At 49.5% G+C, this 18,014-nt stretch overlaps 1 protein-coding gene across 1 annotated transcript; it reads right to left on the bottom strand.

Moving 5' to 3' along the window:
• Positions 1-877: 877 nt before the first annotated feature.
• On the bottom strand, positions 878-16,746 carry LOC144095411 (uncharacterized). Its single transcript, XM_077629161.1, has 8 exons — positions 16,477-16,746; positions 8,899-9,280; positions 7,839-8,050; positions 6,926-7,049; positions 5,614-5,783; positions 3,901-4,066; positions 2,697-2,783; positions 878-1,050 (listed from the first exon to the last, which is right to left on the bottom strand). The coding sequence occupies exons 1-8, from the start codon at positions 16,714-16,716 to the stop codon at positions 878-880; spliced, it is 1,554 nt and encodes a 517-aa protein (XP_077485287.1). The 5' UTR covers positions 16,717-16,746.
• Positions 16,747-18,014: the final 1,268 nt, after the last annotated feature.

The following is an 18,014-nucleotide window of genomic DNA, read 5'->3' as shown; positions in this document are numbered from 1 at the left end:
CAATTTCGGCCTAATATTTCAAAATAGACATTCCTCCGTTAATCCTCTCTCTGGCAGATCATCGGACTTTCCACCCTATCACCGCTCTTTTCTGCAGAACGTAATGTGAAGGCACATTTCAGCCAACAGGAGAGTATCTTTTGGTTCTGAAAACGCAGTTATCCGAAACCAAGCCCGGTATTAAGGTTGCGCGTTTATATCGCGTCAATTTCAATGTAAAACTATCACATTCAGATGCAGTATTTTTCGTAACACTTAGCTGTCGATCTTTGAAGCGCGGAGGCGAGTAGACAGCCAGCCGTACTTTTGTTTACCTTATATGGCATCCTGTGCCATAAAACAACACGATTTCACAGACAGCTTGCGCCGTAGGTAATCTATAAATATTCCTATAATCACAGCCTGTCCAAAGAACGGAGCTTTTCGTAAGGTCCATCTTGAAACTTCAGCGCGAAGAATACAGACATGGAGTGCAAGAAAGCGGTCTCAAGGAGCGTTGAATATCAGGATCGATGTACACATTTTAACACGCCCAGTCATCAGCTCGGCTAGTGTCTTCTTTACAGTTTGTTTTTTTGCAAGTGACGCATTTAAAGCCATCACAGTTCAACAACGGGACACGCGCTGTTCTGCTGCTGAGATCGCCCGTCTCAGCCTGTTGGGGCTGAGCAAAAACCTGTGCGAGTAACATATGACAAGAGACACGCAATACGCAACAAAAAAAAAAGGGGGGGGCGATGATCTTTCATTCCTTTCCCCGTTATACTTCTTCATTAGCTCAGCGCTAACACGAGCTTCATCAGTCGTGACTTATTTCTAACGCGGCTTCCCAGAGCTGGTATAAGTAGACAGCGCGGTTGTTCGGAGAGCGTGGAGACTAGGGGCTGACGAGTCGGCGAATCGAGAAGTCCTGCTGGTGAGCCAGGGTCAGCGGCGGTGGCGGTGGCAGCGTCGGCTGGTGCGTGCACTGCTGGCACAGTCCATTCACCACCAGACGACTTGACACCGGAAATTCGGCGCAGCACTGCTGGCACTTCACGTGGGGGCAGCCTGCACACAGACACGTCCACATGCGCTGATTACAAAGCACGCTACGAATGTTCTCCCTGTTATGATTACTGACGCGCTATAACAACCCATAGCCTTTGTCACAAGCAAAGAGCCCAAGGATTTTTTTTTTCTGGGCCAGGCTGTCTGGTTCCTTATGCCTCGCCACCGTTTCATATCTTCTTTTCAAGGTTCCAAATCTCTTCAATTCTCTTCAGACCTGATCACTAAAGCCACACTGTAAGGCTTAGAAGCAAACCCCTTGGGCTTTTCACTTTTCACAAATTCTGTACGTCAGAGTTAGTGCACTCCTGCTAACTTTATTCTAGTTTATGCTGATGTTTCAAACACCTCGGTCTTGTAGATCCAGGGTAGGGATTCATTGTGCAAGCAACGCCTTATTAGTGCGATTTACGTTCAAAAGTCATTTTCCGCTGCCTGTTCTGTAATCTCTTCGTTAAAAATAAACTATATGTGCGCAGTGCACGCACAAAATGCCTTGCTACAACTGCTGCATACTTGTGTTCCCCCGGCTGCCCATAGAAGGAAGCTCCTGTAGTCTGTCGAGGCCATCTTCGTCCACCATTCCTTCCTCTTCATCTTCCTAACCTTTCAAGCTCCACCCTGACAACGTCGATAGGCTATCCTCCTCTACTGGAATGGCACGCGTAATGGCAAGCTCTGTTTGAGTTCTCGAACACCGTCGCGTTGCTCGAAATTACACTCAACCGCAGTGGTTAGGTAAAAGCTCCGACAAGAATGCGTGCATCGCGCCTATAGGAGAGAAGCCGAAATCGGCGTGCGCTCGTGGGACGCATGCCCTCGCTCATGCATCTGAGACACACCCTCAGTTCTAAGTCGTGGGCTCTTGCACAAATGCCTGGGCTACATTTGGCGGTGAATCGTTCGTGACTTGGTTACAGTTGGTTTATGTCTTTGCGAGCCACCTTGAAAGTTTACTGTCGACGAACAAGAGTTAACAGACAGAAATTCGCAACATATTTCTGGTTGTTGCATCATCCTGCTTCTGACCGTCGTCCCGTGTTCATCAAGAATACATTCAAGTTGGCTCCGCAATACATTTGACAAACCAATGCCACTTTATTCCTCTTCACGTGATGGTGAATCAGCTGCACAACATGGAAGGTGTCCCGTTGCCTATGTGCATGAATTCGGCTGTTATGGGAGGTGGTCAATACTATAGCGCCGAACACGGCCACTCTACTCGAGAAGATGGAATGGTCCATTGATAGCGTTGTCTGAGTTGTGCTAATTCTGCGGGGGGATCAAGAACTGGGAGGCGCCCGGCAGCTAATCTTCTTCTCAACTTTGAGAAGACACTGGCCTTCTGAGGCAGCTGTAGGAGATGCAGTTGTTGTTGTTTTTTTACTATATAATCTACAGACGGAGCAACTGGCTATACATCCTGCTTCAGTCCCTGGTATGTTTGATAGTGTTGAACAGAGCGCTCTCAAGTGGGACGATAATTACCCCGCACTGAGACCAGGTCCAAATCTTATTCTCATCGCTTCAGGCTGGCGAAATGAAGTGTGCAACCGCAGTTGTCGCTTAACACCGTCCCGTCAGAGTGTATACCAACGAAGCTCAAAAAAATATTCTCCAGCATGTTCTGCTCATGTCACCCGTACCTTCCTGGTGTGTCTTCATGTGCGCACGCAGGTTGCAGGCCAGGGCGAAAGTCTTGTGGCAGACGTCGCACGTGTGCGGACGATCACCTGCGTCAGAAGGATGGAAACAGCTTTCGTCAGACGCCAGACTCTCTTAATACTTTGCAATGGCGAAAGTTTTTTTTTTTTGGGGGGGGGGGGGGAAGGAAATGGCGCAGTATTTGTCTCATATATCTTTGGACACCTGAACCGCGCCGTAAGGGAAGGGATAAAGGAGGGAGTGAAAGAAGAAAGGAAGAATAGGTGCCGTAGTGGAGGGCTCCGGAATAATTTCGACCACCTGGGGATCTTTAACGTGCACTGACATGGCGGAAGTTAAAACCATAAATATCGTCAAACGTTTAAGGGTAATCCCCCAAGATGGAGTTGGTATGTAATATTGGACTCATTGGCATCCACCCAAGCGCAGTCATAAGGCTTCAAAGGAAAGCCATACAGCTGCCACAGAAACGTCTTGGTTAAAAAAAAAATTCGTCCTGGTCCGGAGTTCGAACTCGGGACCACCGCTTCACCGGAGCAGTCGCTCTACAACTGAGCTAGCTGGGCCGGCTAGCAGAAGATAAGGCGAGAGCGAATTGATCAGTAACTCGAAGTTGGAACAGTGTTGGTCAAATTTTTAGGGTAATTCCTAAAGGTGGAGTTAGCTTGTAAAACGGAGTGTGCGTACTCATCGGCATCCATCCAAGGGCAGGCATATGACTACGATATATAACCCTACTGTGGATGCAGCACAGCTTTCCCTTTCAGCCATATATGGCTGCGCTTGGATGGATGCCAATAAGAAATTACTCAATAAATACATAGGTATATATGTATTCATTAATCTAGCGTACTTAAAATTGCAGAAAAAATATGCAATGCTAAAGTCAGTCGAAACGACACTTCTTTTGCCTGCATCTGTCGCCGTTTTTTTTTTTTTTTTTTTGAACAAGTCCAAGGGGCAAATTTACGCTCAAGCGTTTCCAACGTGGCTCTCTTTCTGCGTGGCAAAATCGATGGCATTAAGGATGGCAGGCCAGGTCCTCCTCTTTAAAAACCCGACCTCTAAACATCTCCTCGATAAATCGTCTCTCCCTCACTCCACAGGACCCGTTACGGGTCCTGTGAGTAAGGAAGAGAGCACCGTTGATGCCCAGCTGGAACGTATGCGTTGGAGTTTCCGTACCGGTGTGCAGCAGCAGGTGGTTCCTGAGGTTGGTGTGTTTGCTGAAGCCGCGGTCGCAAAGGTGGCATCGGAAGGGCCACGAGCCGCTGTGCACGTACGCGTGCGTCTTCAGGTCGCCGGGCGTCGGAAACGACTTTGCGCACACGGGACACTTGTGCGGCTTCTCCTGCGCAAGCCATCATGCCCAAACAGGCATGCACGGTCAGGCAAAGAGGTTCGGTGACTGTGGTCAAGAAGAACATGCCTCCCTGTGGCACACTTACACATGCGCCGTATACGAACACTATTCTGCACATTAAGCGGATTTACCAAAAAGAATACGCATACTATACAGCAAACGTGTACAGGAAAAACCGATTGTCTACTGCGCATGCTCAGTAGGCAACTGTTGTTCGATGGTAGCTCTACGCAAGCCTTAAAGCCCTGGCTGCGCATGCGCCGTAAACATCCGGTCAGTTCGGTATCAGTTTATGCTAGAACGACTCCGCTGTGCTTAAACTCTAATATATATCTGTAGCACACAATATGCGGTCCGAGCTCACATCACAGAGCTGTGCCAGCTCACCGTTGCTGAAATGTAAAGCTTCAACCTACGATCGTAATGAGCAGGAATTCTTGCACTGTCATCACGTATTTGGTACCACGTGTCACGGTGAATTTGATCGCTATAAGAGGAAAATAGCAGCACAGTTGTAGGTTTCGTTGAGTGCTATACGGTTCATTCGTGAAGCAAATTTGACTTCACAGGCTGACCCTGTTCGCAGACCATGTTGTAAGATGCGGCTTTATAAGAAAAGTTATAGCAGTTATGCACATGTGCATAGTATAATGTAGATAGATTCACTTTTGATAGAAGTATTCGAAAGCAATTTTTGACGCAATATTTCTCGCCGTGACTTCCTGACACTTTGTTACACAGGTACGGATTTTCGCCGCATTGCACGTATCGCTTATGTTATTAGGCATGCTGAATTCGATGGTAGCTCTACGCAAGCCTTAAACCCCTGGCGATTTCGCCCAAATTTCTTGAGCATAAATCTCCACCAGCGAGTACACGCTACGGACATTGGCTACGACTGGTACTATGCTCTTTACTCGTCTAGCTCGTACGCGGCCTCATCATACCGGCGGGTCTCTCTTAAGGCGTGCACCATAAGCGTCAAATGAAACGCGAACAAGAGAATTAAACTGCCAACAAAAACCACAAATACATTATCTCCTCGAGAGAAATTACTGGCGTTATTTATTGACACTTCTAAACCAGCCTTCGGGCCATCGATGTAAAATGAATTTGCGCTATAGTACTGAGTTTTCTCTTCTTAACATGATATCATTTTTCAGTTCGCATTTCAATTTCATTGTTCGTGTTTCATCTGACGCTGTAGTGTACGCACCGTATTTGCCAAAAGTAACCGGACAACGGTGGTTTATTTCTTAGCCGCATAGCGAAGCACTTATCGCAGCCCAAAAGCTCCGAATCTGTCTAATCTAAGGTTTACCCTCGTCCTCACGTTCTGACACATTTCGGTCTTTACGGGAGCCGTAAAGATTCCGTCATACGGCTGAGAAGCAAAATCATGTTGCTCGGTTACTTTTGGCGAAAGGGGGTACATAACAAATGTCACAAGTGTCATTGGTGAACGCGCACGAATGCTCACTGCGACCGTGCATACGCAGTGCATGCACGCTCGCGCGGTGTATACGCGTACTCGCCTTGGAGTGGGTCATGCGGTGGTAGTAGAGGTTGGAGGAGGCCGTGAAGCGCTTCCCGCACACGGGGCACTGGTGCGGCTTCTCGCCCGAGTGGATGCGCCGGTGCGTGTTGAGCGAGCTGGACGTGCTGAACGCCTTGCCGCACACGTCGCACGCGTGCGGCTTCTCGCCTGCGTGCAACGACGGCAGCAATTGAGACTGCCCTTTCGGGCGCATGCATACAGCGCTATAAACAGCTCGCCTTCAGCTCGACGGCAGCGCGAGACGTGAAAGCGGCCACTCGCATTGCGTTACTCTGCTACACCTGGGCTCCGTATATATACGTCTCATCGGTGCACGAAGACCCGTTTAGTTCTTACCTTACGGCGTGAAAAATTTTGTATATATTTACGTGTCAAAACTGCGCAGGAGCTGTGAGACATTCTGTGGTGTACGGCCCCGGAAGAAGTCCGACCACACTGGGTTCGATAAGGTGCGCCGAAGTGCCGGTACACGGACATTTCCTCGTTTCGCCTCCTCCAAATGAGGAATTCGCGGGTGCAAGTCGAAAGCGCGAACTTGTGGTCACACCTCCAGTTAACTTGGCGGGTTTCGATCGTAGAAGAATGTCTCCATTCGCAAATGCCAGGCTGGTCTTTAATCTCGAGAACGTCTGTCACGTATAACGTTTGCACGCGACATGGGTGGCAGCTAATAAAATCCTTTAGCATATCGTGCACCTTGTTATCTTTTCCATGACCAGAGTACTGGAAGCCCGCCCACCGCTCGTGCGCACGCGCTGATTGGTCACCGAAGCGACAGGCTTTAGCGCAGCTGACGGGTAGCGCTCACGGCGATCTGCGCATGCGCACTCATGGCGCATGGGCTCCGGCACTCCGGTAAAGGCAACCCTGTACATGATGTGCTAAATGAGTCAAATACATGTGCACAACAAAGGGCACTGTTGTTCGGTCTCAGAAAGCGAGACCAATTCGGCCGCTATGGCACTGCCGCGTGCTAGCGCCTCTGCATAGTTCAGCACTGAGAGTACTGTTCTTCTCGCAAAAAGTTCCTGGAAACCACTTGTCCTGATAAATTTCCAGGGCCAGCCCTAAACGCCGGAGCTAATTAAACTGGATGCGGTGGCTTTTCCATTCGTTGGCGTCCAACGTGGACGTCCAACGTGCTTGTACGCACGTAGTACAAGCACCAAAATGACATTTTCCCCGACGATTTCTCTCTGATACATGCTGGCATGTTTCGCAGTGCTGAAGCACTGGCTTCGCTTCAGTATGCTGTTCAGGGCCGCATAAGGGCGGTCGCTTTCACATACCTGTGTGCGTTCGCATGTGCCGCCTCAGCAGGGAAGGCCGGTCGAAGGTCTTGGTGCAGTACTCGCAACTGAGCATGCACTTCTGCCGCCGCTTCTTTTCCTTGCTTTTCCTCGCCTGGCCCGGCTGCGCGGTATAGCGAAATGCCAAGCGCAACTTTAGCCCCGTCGCTTTAGACCAAATGCGAGTAAAAGGTCAAGGATTCTCATCCGGTTTGAGACTGCGTTTGCGCCTTGGATGATGATGATGTGGTTTGCACCGCTGGGTGTCGATTGCACCACAGAGAAAGTGAGAAAACAACAGCATTAGCAGGAAAGGGTTATCTTACTCATACGTGTGCATGAAAAACGTGCCATGTTGCATGCCGGGAAATTTCAACTAATGTTAGTAAATATGCGTCCGCGTGTCGCGCAACGTATCTACTGAGGTCTGCAAGCTTCCATAGCGTTAATATGTCCCCGCATACTGATCATGGACGACTTGAGTAGGGGTAACGACCTTTTGTATGGCGTTTTGGCGCTACCTTATTTTCTTAAGTCTGCCCAAAACTCTGATCGGATGATTCTAAAAAGAGAAGGAAAGGTTGTACACGTTTTTGAAAAGGCTTTCGCGTGATTCAGAAACGGTGTTCAGCACGGAGAGGTAGTTTCTGACAATTGCAGAGACAGCGCGAACGAGACTGCATGAAACGATATGTATCCTCCTGCATGATGAAATGAACGGCTGCGCAAATCAGGACACAGACAAGAAAGAGACACCACATGCGCACTTTCATGTCTGTGTTCTGATTTGCGCAGCCGTTCATTTCATCATGCACCAACTCGCCCCTCAGGCCGTTATTCTGATCCTCCTGCATGTTGATGTGTGCTGCCTGCTACGAGGTGTCTCAGCGGTGCATATATAGAAGCTGCGTACCTGTATGTTCTCGTTGTTGGCCTCCGACGTGGACGCCGAAGAAGAGGAGCTGGCCGACACGGACGTGGAGCTGATGGAAGCGGGCGTCCGAAGCAGGCCCGAAGACGACGACGACGTCGACGACGACGCGCGACACGAACTGGGGGACGCGGATGACGCCGAAGTCGACGTTGACGGCGACAGCAGGCTCTGGGACAGGTCCAGCGGGAAGTCTGCGAGCGAAGTCGGGGTGTGAAAAGAAAGAGCTCATGGCCGCTGGCTCCTGGACAAGGACTATGCACACGGAGAACACATAGTCGACAAAAATGGAAAATGATCTGTGACCGAAGCAGTCAAAAGGTTCGTTACGCTTTCTGGGAGATTCGTGGAGCGCCGGCAGAGTGCTTTGTGCTCTCTTGCCGTTATTGATGGTCACAGCAGTATGACCAGCCGACTGCTGGGAGTGCTGGGATTATCTGGTTTCCTCAACGGAAACCAGATAATCATTGCGAATTACAATGTGATCTAGTGACCATGCCTCATTATACACAGAAGCCGGCACTGGTACAGGGGCGTGAGAAACTAACCTGGAGTCACAGAATGGGCTCGTATAGAGATATGTCACACATAAGGGATTGTTGTCGCCTAGCTCTCTCTCTCTCTCTCTCTCTCACACACACACACACACACACACACACACACACACACACACACACACACACACACACACACACGCACGCACGCACGCACGCACGCACGCACGCACACACACACACACACACACACACACACACACACACACACACACACACACACACACACACACGCACGCACACACACACACACACACACACACACACACACACACACACACACACACACACACACACACACACACACACACACACACACACACACACACACACACACACACACACACACACACACACACACACACACACACACACACACACAGACAGACAGACAGACAGACAGACAGACAGACCACATAAGCGGCATTGTCACAAGGTCATTAGCGTGCAAGCAGCGTAGATGACAATGACGTGAATACCAGTTGTACAGCCAATGTAAGCGACAGAGGAACGGGCAGTGCACATCATCCAACCTTGGAGAGTTCTTTGGAATAGGCGGCGCTCCATTCCTGCGGCCATCTTGGGCGTCGAGGTGGTCATCCCGACCAGGGACGACGCCCCCTGTCGCTCCTCTTCCTCGGCCTTGTCGTTGAAGAAGGCCACCAGCTCGGTGTTGGGCTGCACCGGCCGCATCACGCGGTAGAGCACGGGTGCCTGCCGGGAGGAGGAGGTTGGCACGCGGCTCGCCACCAGGTTGACCCGGGCCGAGATGCGCCTGGCGAGCCGCACGAAGCGGACCCAGTTGCAGTGGCGCACCTGCCGGTGCTCCACCTCGCGGATCTCGTCGTAGCAGCCCAGAGAGTGGCGGACCTGCGTGGAACATCCGCCAGGCAGACCGACATTCGTCACCATTCCTGTGCCCCCGATGTTTTTGGTGATTTCCTGCAGCAGCTATGGCTATCCCTCGCTTACATCGGAAGAGGGCTGCAGTGTTGGTGTTTCTCTTCTCCTCACCCTGTGCAAAGCATACGACGTAAGTGCGGACGCGTGTCCAGTGACCTTCTTCTTATGGAGAAAACGCCCAGTGGGCGACTTGCTTGAGGAGAGTTATTATGTGGCGGTTTTCAAAAAAAACAACGCCGCATCGCGAACTAGTCCAGGAAGCAGTGACGCGCGCGAAACCATTCGTTTGCTCCGTGGCGAGTGCTTCGTCGGCGCTTTTATTGTAGGCTTATTCTAGTTCTACTTCTGTAACTTAAATATGCCTTCCCGCACTGATAATTCAGCGCAGTGTTTCTGCCCAGTTCTAAGAAAAAATGTTCAGATGTGTGAAAAGAAAACTAAAGTAGGCAAATAAATACGTAAATAAACAAATTCATAAATAAATAAAAGTAATTGTAAAAACGTTTCCGGTAAATTTTAACCTTTTTGGTAACTACAGCTCCTGTGCATTATTTGTGCGAAGCTTCAATAACGTAGCTTTTATTATACCATTGCTGTAGAACAGGCACATAGCCAGAAATTTTTTTCGGGAGGGGCCCGAGGCAGTTGTATAGGGCGAAACCCGGGAGGGTTTGGGGGGGGGGGGGGGGGGGGCTCATGCCCATCAAGAACACTGCTTGAGGGGGGAGGGGGGGGTTGAGCGCGATTTCGGAGGGTGGGGTGGGCTCCCTCGCCCCCCCCCCCCCCCCTCCCCCCCCCCCTTCTCGGTGATCACATGACAAACGGGGCCATTGCAAGAGCGAAGGGTTTTGTGTGCGACTGTGCCTGTTATGGCAGGCCTTAATACAGCATGAGTTTATGGTGATGTCATGCTTTGTTATCCACGGAAAGTGGGGTGCGGTCATATGATTATTTCATTCTGATTGCATTTCGGTCCTATTCTATGTGCACTTCATTATTGCCACAGGTGATGAGAATGGAATACAATCGAACGAAAAGAGTTGGGTCACAGTTGCCTTACATTCATTAACTGTCTTCCATGCAATGCTTATAAAATGAAAGGCTAAGACGCGGTAATTGCTCCAAAAAAATTGCGCGCAAAAAAACGACCTCATATTTCTGGCTGTCTGCCTGTACACACGGTAAGAAACCTATATTCCCATTGAAAGTAGCATGTGGTAAATCAGATTTTTGAAACGGGAAAGGACGGACCTTTACGAGTTAAAACTCAAGCGTAAGCAGCATGTCAATCACTGAGTCTTGCTTGCCTGCAGGGCGAAAGAGAGAGAGAGAGAGAAACAGCTTTAATGAACCGAACTAATTACGACGTATTCTTAGACGCCGTCGATGGAAGTGGTTCCCTCTTCACGTGACCCATATGCTTTCCTTGCCACCTGGCCCCTGAAGATCAGGACGAGTTGGTCATCCAGGGCGGGGCTGTTTAGCAAGATCTCCCATCGCTCAATAAGTGCGAAGTCCAAAAAATTGCACTTAATTCATTCTCTGTACGACCGCCTTCATCGTGCATGTCACTTAATAGAAATTCTCTCCAAAGCGCGCATCTAGACTCCATCACTCAGCCTTTTTCAAACGGCAGACAGCAATTGCTTCCTTGTCTCTCGCTTACTGCTTAAATCATCGAGAAACGAAAGACCGGTTCAATCTAAACCCCACCATCAGCAAACAAGCGCGAGTTCATCGCGACTGTTCCTAGGCTGCCCACAGTACTCCATAACGGCGCTATATTGGATTACATGAGGAGCGTCCTTTAGGTCGTGAAAATGAGCCGAATTAGTTGCTCCAGGTGAATTAGTGGCATGCTCACACAGCTAAAGCGCTGGTGGCAGTATTAACGCGACAGCGTGAACAGCTCCCGTTGTGCAGAAAGTCCGGCGTCGTTGTCGGTGTTGCGAGCGAAAAAGTAGGTGGCTCACCTGTGACCTAGGTCACGTGACCTTGTGACGTCATCACAACCTGCCAAGGTTGAGCACATTGACCAATGTGGCAGGCGGCAGTTAAATTAATGATTGGTCGCGAGAGGTTACTAGAGGAGAGCAACCCGATTCTCGCAAGCCACACCGGTGGCAGCACCTGCCATCGCAGGGGAAGTGGCGCATCGCTTAACCGCTGCACCCCTGCGCCAGGAGCGGTACGAGGACTCCCAGGAATCTATGAATGCAGAGTAGAGAATGACCTTTTGCATATATGGGCATGTAGGCCGAACCCAGGCGGCATGGATAAGGAGTACTCGCGGCCAATGTTGTCACATTGTACGCTCGAGGGTGTATGTTATAAGCGGAATGTGATGGTGAAAGAAAGAACGTAACTCGTACCTGCGAGATGCTACGCAAAAGGGCCCAGGCCGCTGTAGGGACCAATTAACGCCATCGAGTCATGCCCTTAAGCCGGGTATTAAATGTCCCTTAAAAATTTTCAGCTCGCGGTCATAGAATAAATGCAGCAGAGGCGAAAGCAAAATTGAATGGGATGCTGTGCATCCCAGGGACAATGAAAACCTGGCCCTCGTCCGTAAGATTTGGCTGGATCAACGCCATGATCTAACTTATGAACGCTGCTATAGGCACGTGCTTTGTAGGTCGCACTAAAAGCGAAAATACATGACCATACCACTTCCATCACTCCCCCGCGCCGTTTATAAGAAGATATAATACAATTATCTAATACTTAGCTTTCCTATATAGCTGTCCTTAGAAACAAACAATCCTCAGCCAACACTGCCTCAGTGTTCGACTTAAGAACGTTAGCCACGGGACATTCAAGTGCTTACATTGGTGTGCTCAACAAACGTGAAGACCAAATCCAAACATCCTCGTATGTTTCCTTCCCGGAAACATATTTTCGCTATACGCGGCTTATCTCCTCGTTATGTCAGTGAATAAATTTATAAACGTGTGCATCACAATACGGTGGATCGTTTGACACTATACGGAACCCCCTGAGAGAAACGGTTCGGCCGTAATGGCCGTCTGAAGTAATCGGAATGCACGGTTTCGAGCCGGAAAGCTCGTCGTTGAAAATCCCACACAAATTTTCGACTTCATCTCAATTAGTTTTTTGTCCTCAGGAACATGCCAAGTCATTTGGCACCACTTCGAACATTCTGCGTCAAACGGATGGCCCCCAAATTTCATGCAAATGGTGGTACCGAAGGGTGGGGGGGGGGGGGGGGGTCCACTTCGATGACCACTGTACTGGCATATAAGTATACTAACGAATCGAAAGTATAGGTATCAATTCAGGCGCTACGCACCCACTGCTGCTATGTGAAACAGTGTGGTCTCGGGGTAACTGTTTTGGTCAATTTCACCTTAATTGCAGACAGACGCGTCCTCGACAAATGTAAGTAGTAAGATCTAAAGCTCTTAGAATTGCACAGTGTTTACGCTGTATCGCTGCGTAGGTCGTCACACTGAGCGAAAGCTTGGCACAAAGAGCGCTAACGCGAGCTGCACCCTGATGTCTGATGCCTCATGTACAATGCTCCTTATATCAGTGTTGTGACATTACTACTCTGGCATATTCACATCTCCGAGTTCATGCAGTGTACATCAGGGCCTATAGTCGGTCGCGGATTCTACTTAAAGGTATGACTCACAGACCTGTGTGTACGCTTATTACTACCTGGTAAACAGAGCGCTGGCACATATGCTGTCCAAACAACTTTTTTCCCTTCCACCGCGCAACCTTCGCAATGCAAGAGCGTTAACTCCTTCGACATACGCACACACACAAACGCACACACACACACACACACACACACACACACACACACACACACACACACACACACACACACACACACACACACACACACACACACACACACACACACACACACACACACACACACACACACACACACACACACACACACACCCACACACACACACACACACACACACACACACACACACACACACACACACACACACACACACACACACACAAACACACGCGCGCGCACGCACACGCATGCACGCGCGCGCTTGGAGCCCCTTTTAAATTTGAAATAAACAGGTTTTATTGTGGTCACCAAATTATTAGTTCGAAAAACTTAGCTATACCTTGATTTTTCGTATCTCCACAGCGGAAAAGAAAATATATTACAAGACTGCGCTGAAGAGAACAACGCCACAACAGCACAGTCCAGAAAGCTCTTTGCTCCTGCTAGTACATTATTTTAATCCCGGAGGTGATCATGTGCGAAAATGTTCAGTGCTTGCATTTCGACTTTATCTTCGTACAGTTATTGCGCACCATGTTTCATCAACCATGCCATTATGCATGAGTCTTAATGAGAAAGCACTACTTCACGAGGTCAATCTGGTGAGCAGGTCAAACCGGCCCACCGGTTTGTGTGAAGCTTGACCTTGAGGATGACCTTGGGTAAACTATGACTAAATATTGTCCCGACTGTGATTCGAACCCGCGCAGCCCGAACAGATCAGCTTCGCTGACCACTGCGCGAGAGCACGACGCTACTGCCGCAGCCGAACACGCCACGGGTTAAATTGTAACACACACTAGCGCTGTGCATTGCATATCGTCTTCGACATCTACTAATACTGCTATCAAGCTAATATTCGCGCTTTGGGCTATGCGGCGGCAGTGACAGACAGATGTACGCTGCATGCGTTGGCAGAAACAGGAAACTAGAGCAATACGAGTTGGCTTTGAGAACATTGCTGCAGAAACGCGCGGCACTGGAGCATAGGCAACCGGCGCACCATTGGGTACATTATCCGAAGACTTCCACTATACGGCGTCCCTCATAGCCAGTGTCCCTTTGGGACGTTAAATTCCATAAACCATAAAGCGAACTTTGGAATCAGTGCAACTTCAGGTTAACTTAACATCGAATTTGTCTTTGGTTTTCGAAATGAACATGTGCAGATAAGTTAGCACGGAGGTGCCTCATCGCATCGGTTATTACATACAGGCATAAAGGCAAAGGAAAAGCGTTTAACAGGGCCTTTAAAACAACTATAGGTGAATTATTACACATTCAGAGGTGTCAGTTTTTGCCCCATCACATCTTGACCACGCTGAGCACCAGCATAAAACATGTCTTCTGTTTCTGAGTTAGAGTGTAGGTTTTCAATCTTTTTTCTGTTAATCACTATTTAAAATCTTGTCCTTACTGTCTTGCTTTATCACTAGAAATAAGAGTTAATAATAAGAACTGCTTCGTACCGATGATCCCTTGCTATGTGACGCTGGTTATCGTTGACTATAAATAATGCATAGGCGATTTGTATGTGCACTCGAATAGTTAAGCCCTTCTCAATAATTCTCCTGTTTCGTAACGGGGAGCTATCGTTATTTTTTTTTAGCCAAGGAACTTGAAGCGGACTTAACGAAATCATGTTTCGCGCCACGCAGTCTAATACGGGACGTCTAGCGTGACGATTCGTAAATGCTCCGCGACCGTGCGGTTGTGGCGACCCCAATGGGGACTTTTTTTTCCCCTGTTGTCTTTTATGCTATGCTTTGTATTACGCAAACGTCACACTGAAAATAATTATAGCAAACACTTTAATTGCAACCAAGTACACGTCTCGTTTCGTCATATTTCGCGTTCTTTCTTTTGCAAACAATGTAACGGCTAATCCTATCAAGTTGTCTCGAAAACATCACTTAAGGCTTACATAATGCCCGTATCACCAAGGAAAAAAAAATTGACCTCCTCATTAAGTCTGGTAATGTGCTCAGAAAGAATTAAGAGCCGATGTAGGAATTAAATTTGTTGGCACCGATGAAATTTAAAAATCGTTACGTCGTAAATATCTGCCAGTGGGATTTTGGTCAATTTTGTCAAACGTCGTGTGGAAAAGAATGTCTTTATTTGCAAGAATGACGGCGTTTTCGGGACATAGCTAGGAGCGACCATTCTCGTTTATTCTCCCATGGTGTTTTCTACTGTTAGGAAGAATAAACCGAGGTTGTCGTTGGCTTTTGCCACTGTCTCTCCGTATTTACTGCTGCTATGTTCAACGACTTCTGCATTTCAAAAATGAACATGGAGTCTGACTCGTCATTGTCACGCTCACTCGTGCAGCAGCTCACGATAGAAGAGTGCGAAGATGCTTCTTGAAGCCCGAGCTTGAAGGACGAGGGGGGCGCCACCGTCCCTTGAACGCAAGCTTTCAACAAAAGGACTTGTTTTCGTCCGGCCAATAGCGGTAATCCTTGGCAGGGACTATACTCGTTATTCGAGCTAAAATGAATCAAGATTAAAAACAAAAAAAGCGAAGTGTTCTTCCCAACTGAAATCTAGTGAATGTTGTTAGAAGTTATGTAAAATACCGGTTAGTATTTTTTTTCGTTCCGTTCACTTAATCTATGTCGACTAATTAATAAATTTTTTAAATATAGCTTTAAACGTTCATATGTGAATTGAAATGTTGTCGAGCCCCATTAAATGGTCCGTCCCAGCTGCTCCCTTTGAGGTAGTCTTAGCAGACCCCTTTATATTCGGCGAAAATGAGAGCCCGCGAAATTTGAAAAATCGAACGTGACAGCGGTATCCATGCGCCCGAATGCGTAACGATTACAGCGCTCTCATACGCGGCTTGATAAAGCCCTCCCGGCTTCGTGCCTTCTGCGCTGCCCTCGACGGAGCTTCGCGTTGCTGCTGGTTCCGAGATAAGAGCCAGCGGTGGCTGACGGAATGCCGAAAAAGAGCGCCAGTGCAGTTTATAGTCGCTCGGAAGCGAACGCTGTTGAGAGTCGTGAAGCCGCTGGACTGAAATTTTGCTCTAGGCGAACGCTGTTGCGAGTCGTGAAACCGCTGGACTGAAATTTTGCTCTAGGCGAACGCTGTTGCGAGTCGTGAAGCCGCTGGACTGAAATTTTGTTCTAGGCGAAAGTCGCTTAAGTCTAGTGAAACCAAACGTTAGCAGCACACTTTCAGTAAAAATCTAAGCAGCTTCGGGCGCCGCTGATAAAGTGTATAATGCACAGAGCTCCACGAAAGAAGGTAAAATGGCTGCCTTCAGTTCATATGTCCTGTGGTAAGCAGGAAGTGTAAAAGGAGAAATTGTAATATTACATATAGAAGCAACTGTTGGTTTCCAATGGCTTAAGATAGGCAAGTTCCTTACATCATTGTCGTCCAGCAGGCTGTAGACTTCTAATCGGTCCAGGCGCACAGACCCCTCGGCCGGCGAGAAGACTTTCCCGACAGGGATGGCCTGGTTGGCCCACAGACGCACTTTCATGTCGTACGGGTGTGTCTTCGACGTGGTGTCGTCCTCGTCCAGGTCGCTGTCGTGCTTGGACGAGTCCTCCGTGGTGCTGAGCACAAGGCTGAACTCCGGTGGCATCAGGACACACGTCTCCATGGCGCCAGTGGCCTCTACGACAGTACAGGATCGCGTCGCACAATGGCCCACGGAGCGAAGCTTGATGGGCCTCTTCCATGGTTCATGGTCCCGTACTCATGGGCCGTGTCATGTCTCCGTCTGTGGCGTCCGCCCTCGAGAGCCACCGGGAACGGGCCGTGTCCCTTAAGCGCGGAGGTCTGCGACCCCAAAGTGTATGTGTACTGAAACTTCACAACTCAACTAAACTTGAAGCAGTGAATAAAAAAAAAGATTCTAGTAGAGGGCGCGTCTTTGCCTTTGGGAGCAGAGTCACAAACGGCGAAGTCCTGGGCTTGCTTGAGAAGCTGAGAAGGAGGAATTGATCGCGATTCACCCAAACGCTCTTCGTTCTTGGTCACTCACACTCACGTCGACACAGGGAGTTCTACTACTCCGCTGCAGGGAGTTCACTGGCTGCTATCTGAAAGGACAAGGACGAAACGCGATCGCTGGAGGACTTCTCAGCGCAAGGCCGGGAGTCACGGGATCCGGAGTCTCGAAGGGGTTAACGTCTACTGAGGTAACACGTGGAGCGACGAAGCGCGTTGAACAGCGCGGGGGAACCCGAAGACAGCGAGACGGATGGGCCTCGGGGTTCTTCGAATGCACAAATAGCAATCAGAAAATGACGAGATGGGCTCTATTTTCGGACGATGCTCTCGCTGATGGCGATGAGGACAGACACTCCTTTCGGCTGAGCACCGGCTGAAAGTGTCCACGAGCGAGGGTGACGACACGAAATCTCCGAGTGTGAGCGCACGTATACAGGAGGTGTGTGTACGAAAGCGGGCGAGGGGCAGCCAGGCGGGCAGGGGACGTCGGCGCGGAGTTGTGCAGCCGGCTGCTGCCGGCGCCGAGGATGCTGCTACTCCGTCCGCTCGGATGAGGGGAGGGCAGTTAAGTGATGGTGATGCTGATGCATGGCCCAGGGGCAGGTGATTGGCTGGCGGGGGCCGAGTCTTCCGCGAGGGAAGAAGCTTCCTCCGAGGGGCGAGAGGGACGGTTGAGATTGAGGAGGAGGAAGAATTGCCTCCTCCTCGCTCTGCCTCACTACGGCAGAAGGCACCCGGCGGCAGAATGGATGACACCCGGCCGCGCCAACGGGAGCGCTGAACACGTGGTGGGGGCCTCAGCGACGGCCGAAGACAGTTGGCCCGGTATGCGCGGTTTAAGCGGTGCCGTGAGCGTATCTGTAACGATTAGGCACGGCTGGCTGTGGCAAGAAAAAAAACAGTAAAATCGAGAGATAAATGGAAGCTAAATGGAAGCATTGAAGG

This window comes from Amblyomma americanum, chromosome 6, assembly GCF_052857255.1.
Source record: "Amblyomma americanum isolate KBUSLIRL-KWMA chromosome 6, ASM5285725v1, whole genome shotgun sequence".
NCBI classification, from domain to species: domain Eukaryota; kingdom Metazoa; phylum Arthropoda; class Arachnida; order Ixodida; family Ixodidae; genus Amblyomma; species Amblyomma americanum.
This window is presented reverse-complemented; position numbering and strand designations above follow the sequence as displayed.

Bases quoted from the DNA above. Each gene is read 5' to 3' on its own strand.
- LOC144095411 (XM_077629161.1), bottom strand. From the start codon at position 16,716: ATGGAGACGTGTGTCCTGATGCCACCGGAGTTCAGCCTTGTGCTCAGC. The intron at 8,051-8,898 runs GTACAACTGGTA...CTTCGCTCGCAG, and splicing joins CTCTGTCGCTTACATTGGCT to ACTTCCCGCTGGACCTGTCC. The intron at 7,050-7,838 runs GTACGCAGCTTC...TATACCGCGCAG, and splicing joins CCAACAACGAGAACATACAG to CCGGGCCAGGCGAGGAAAAG.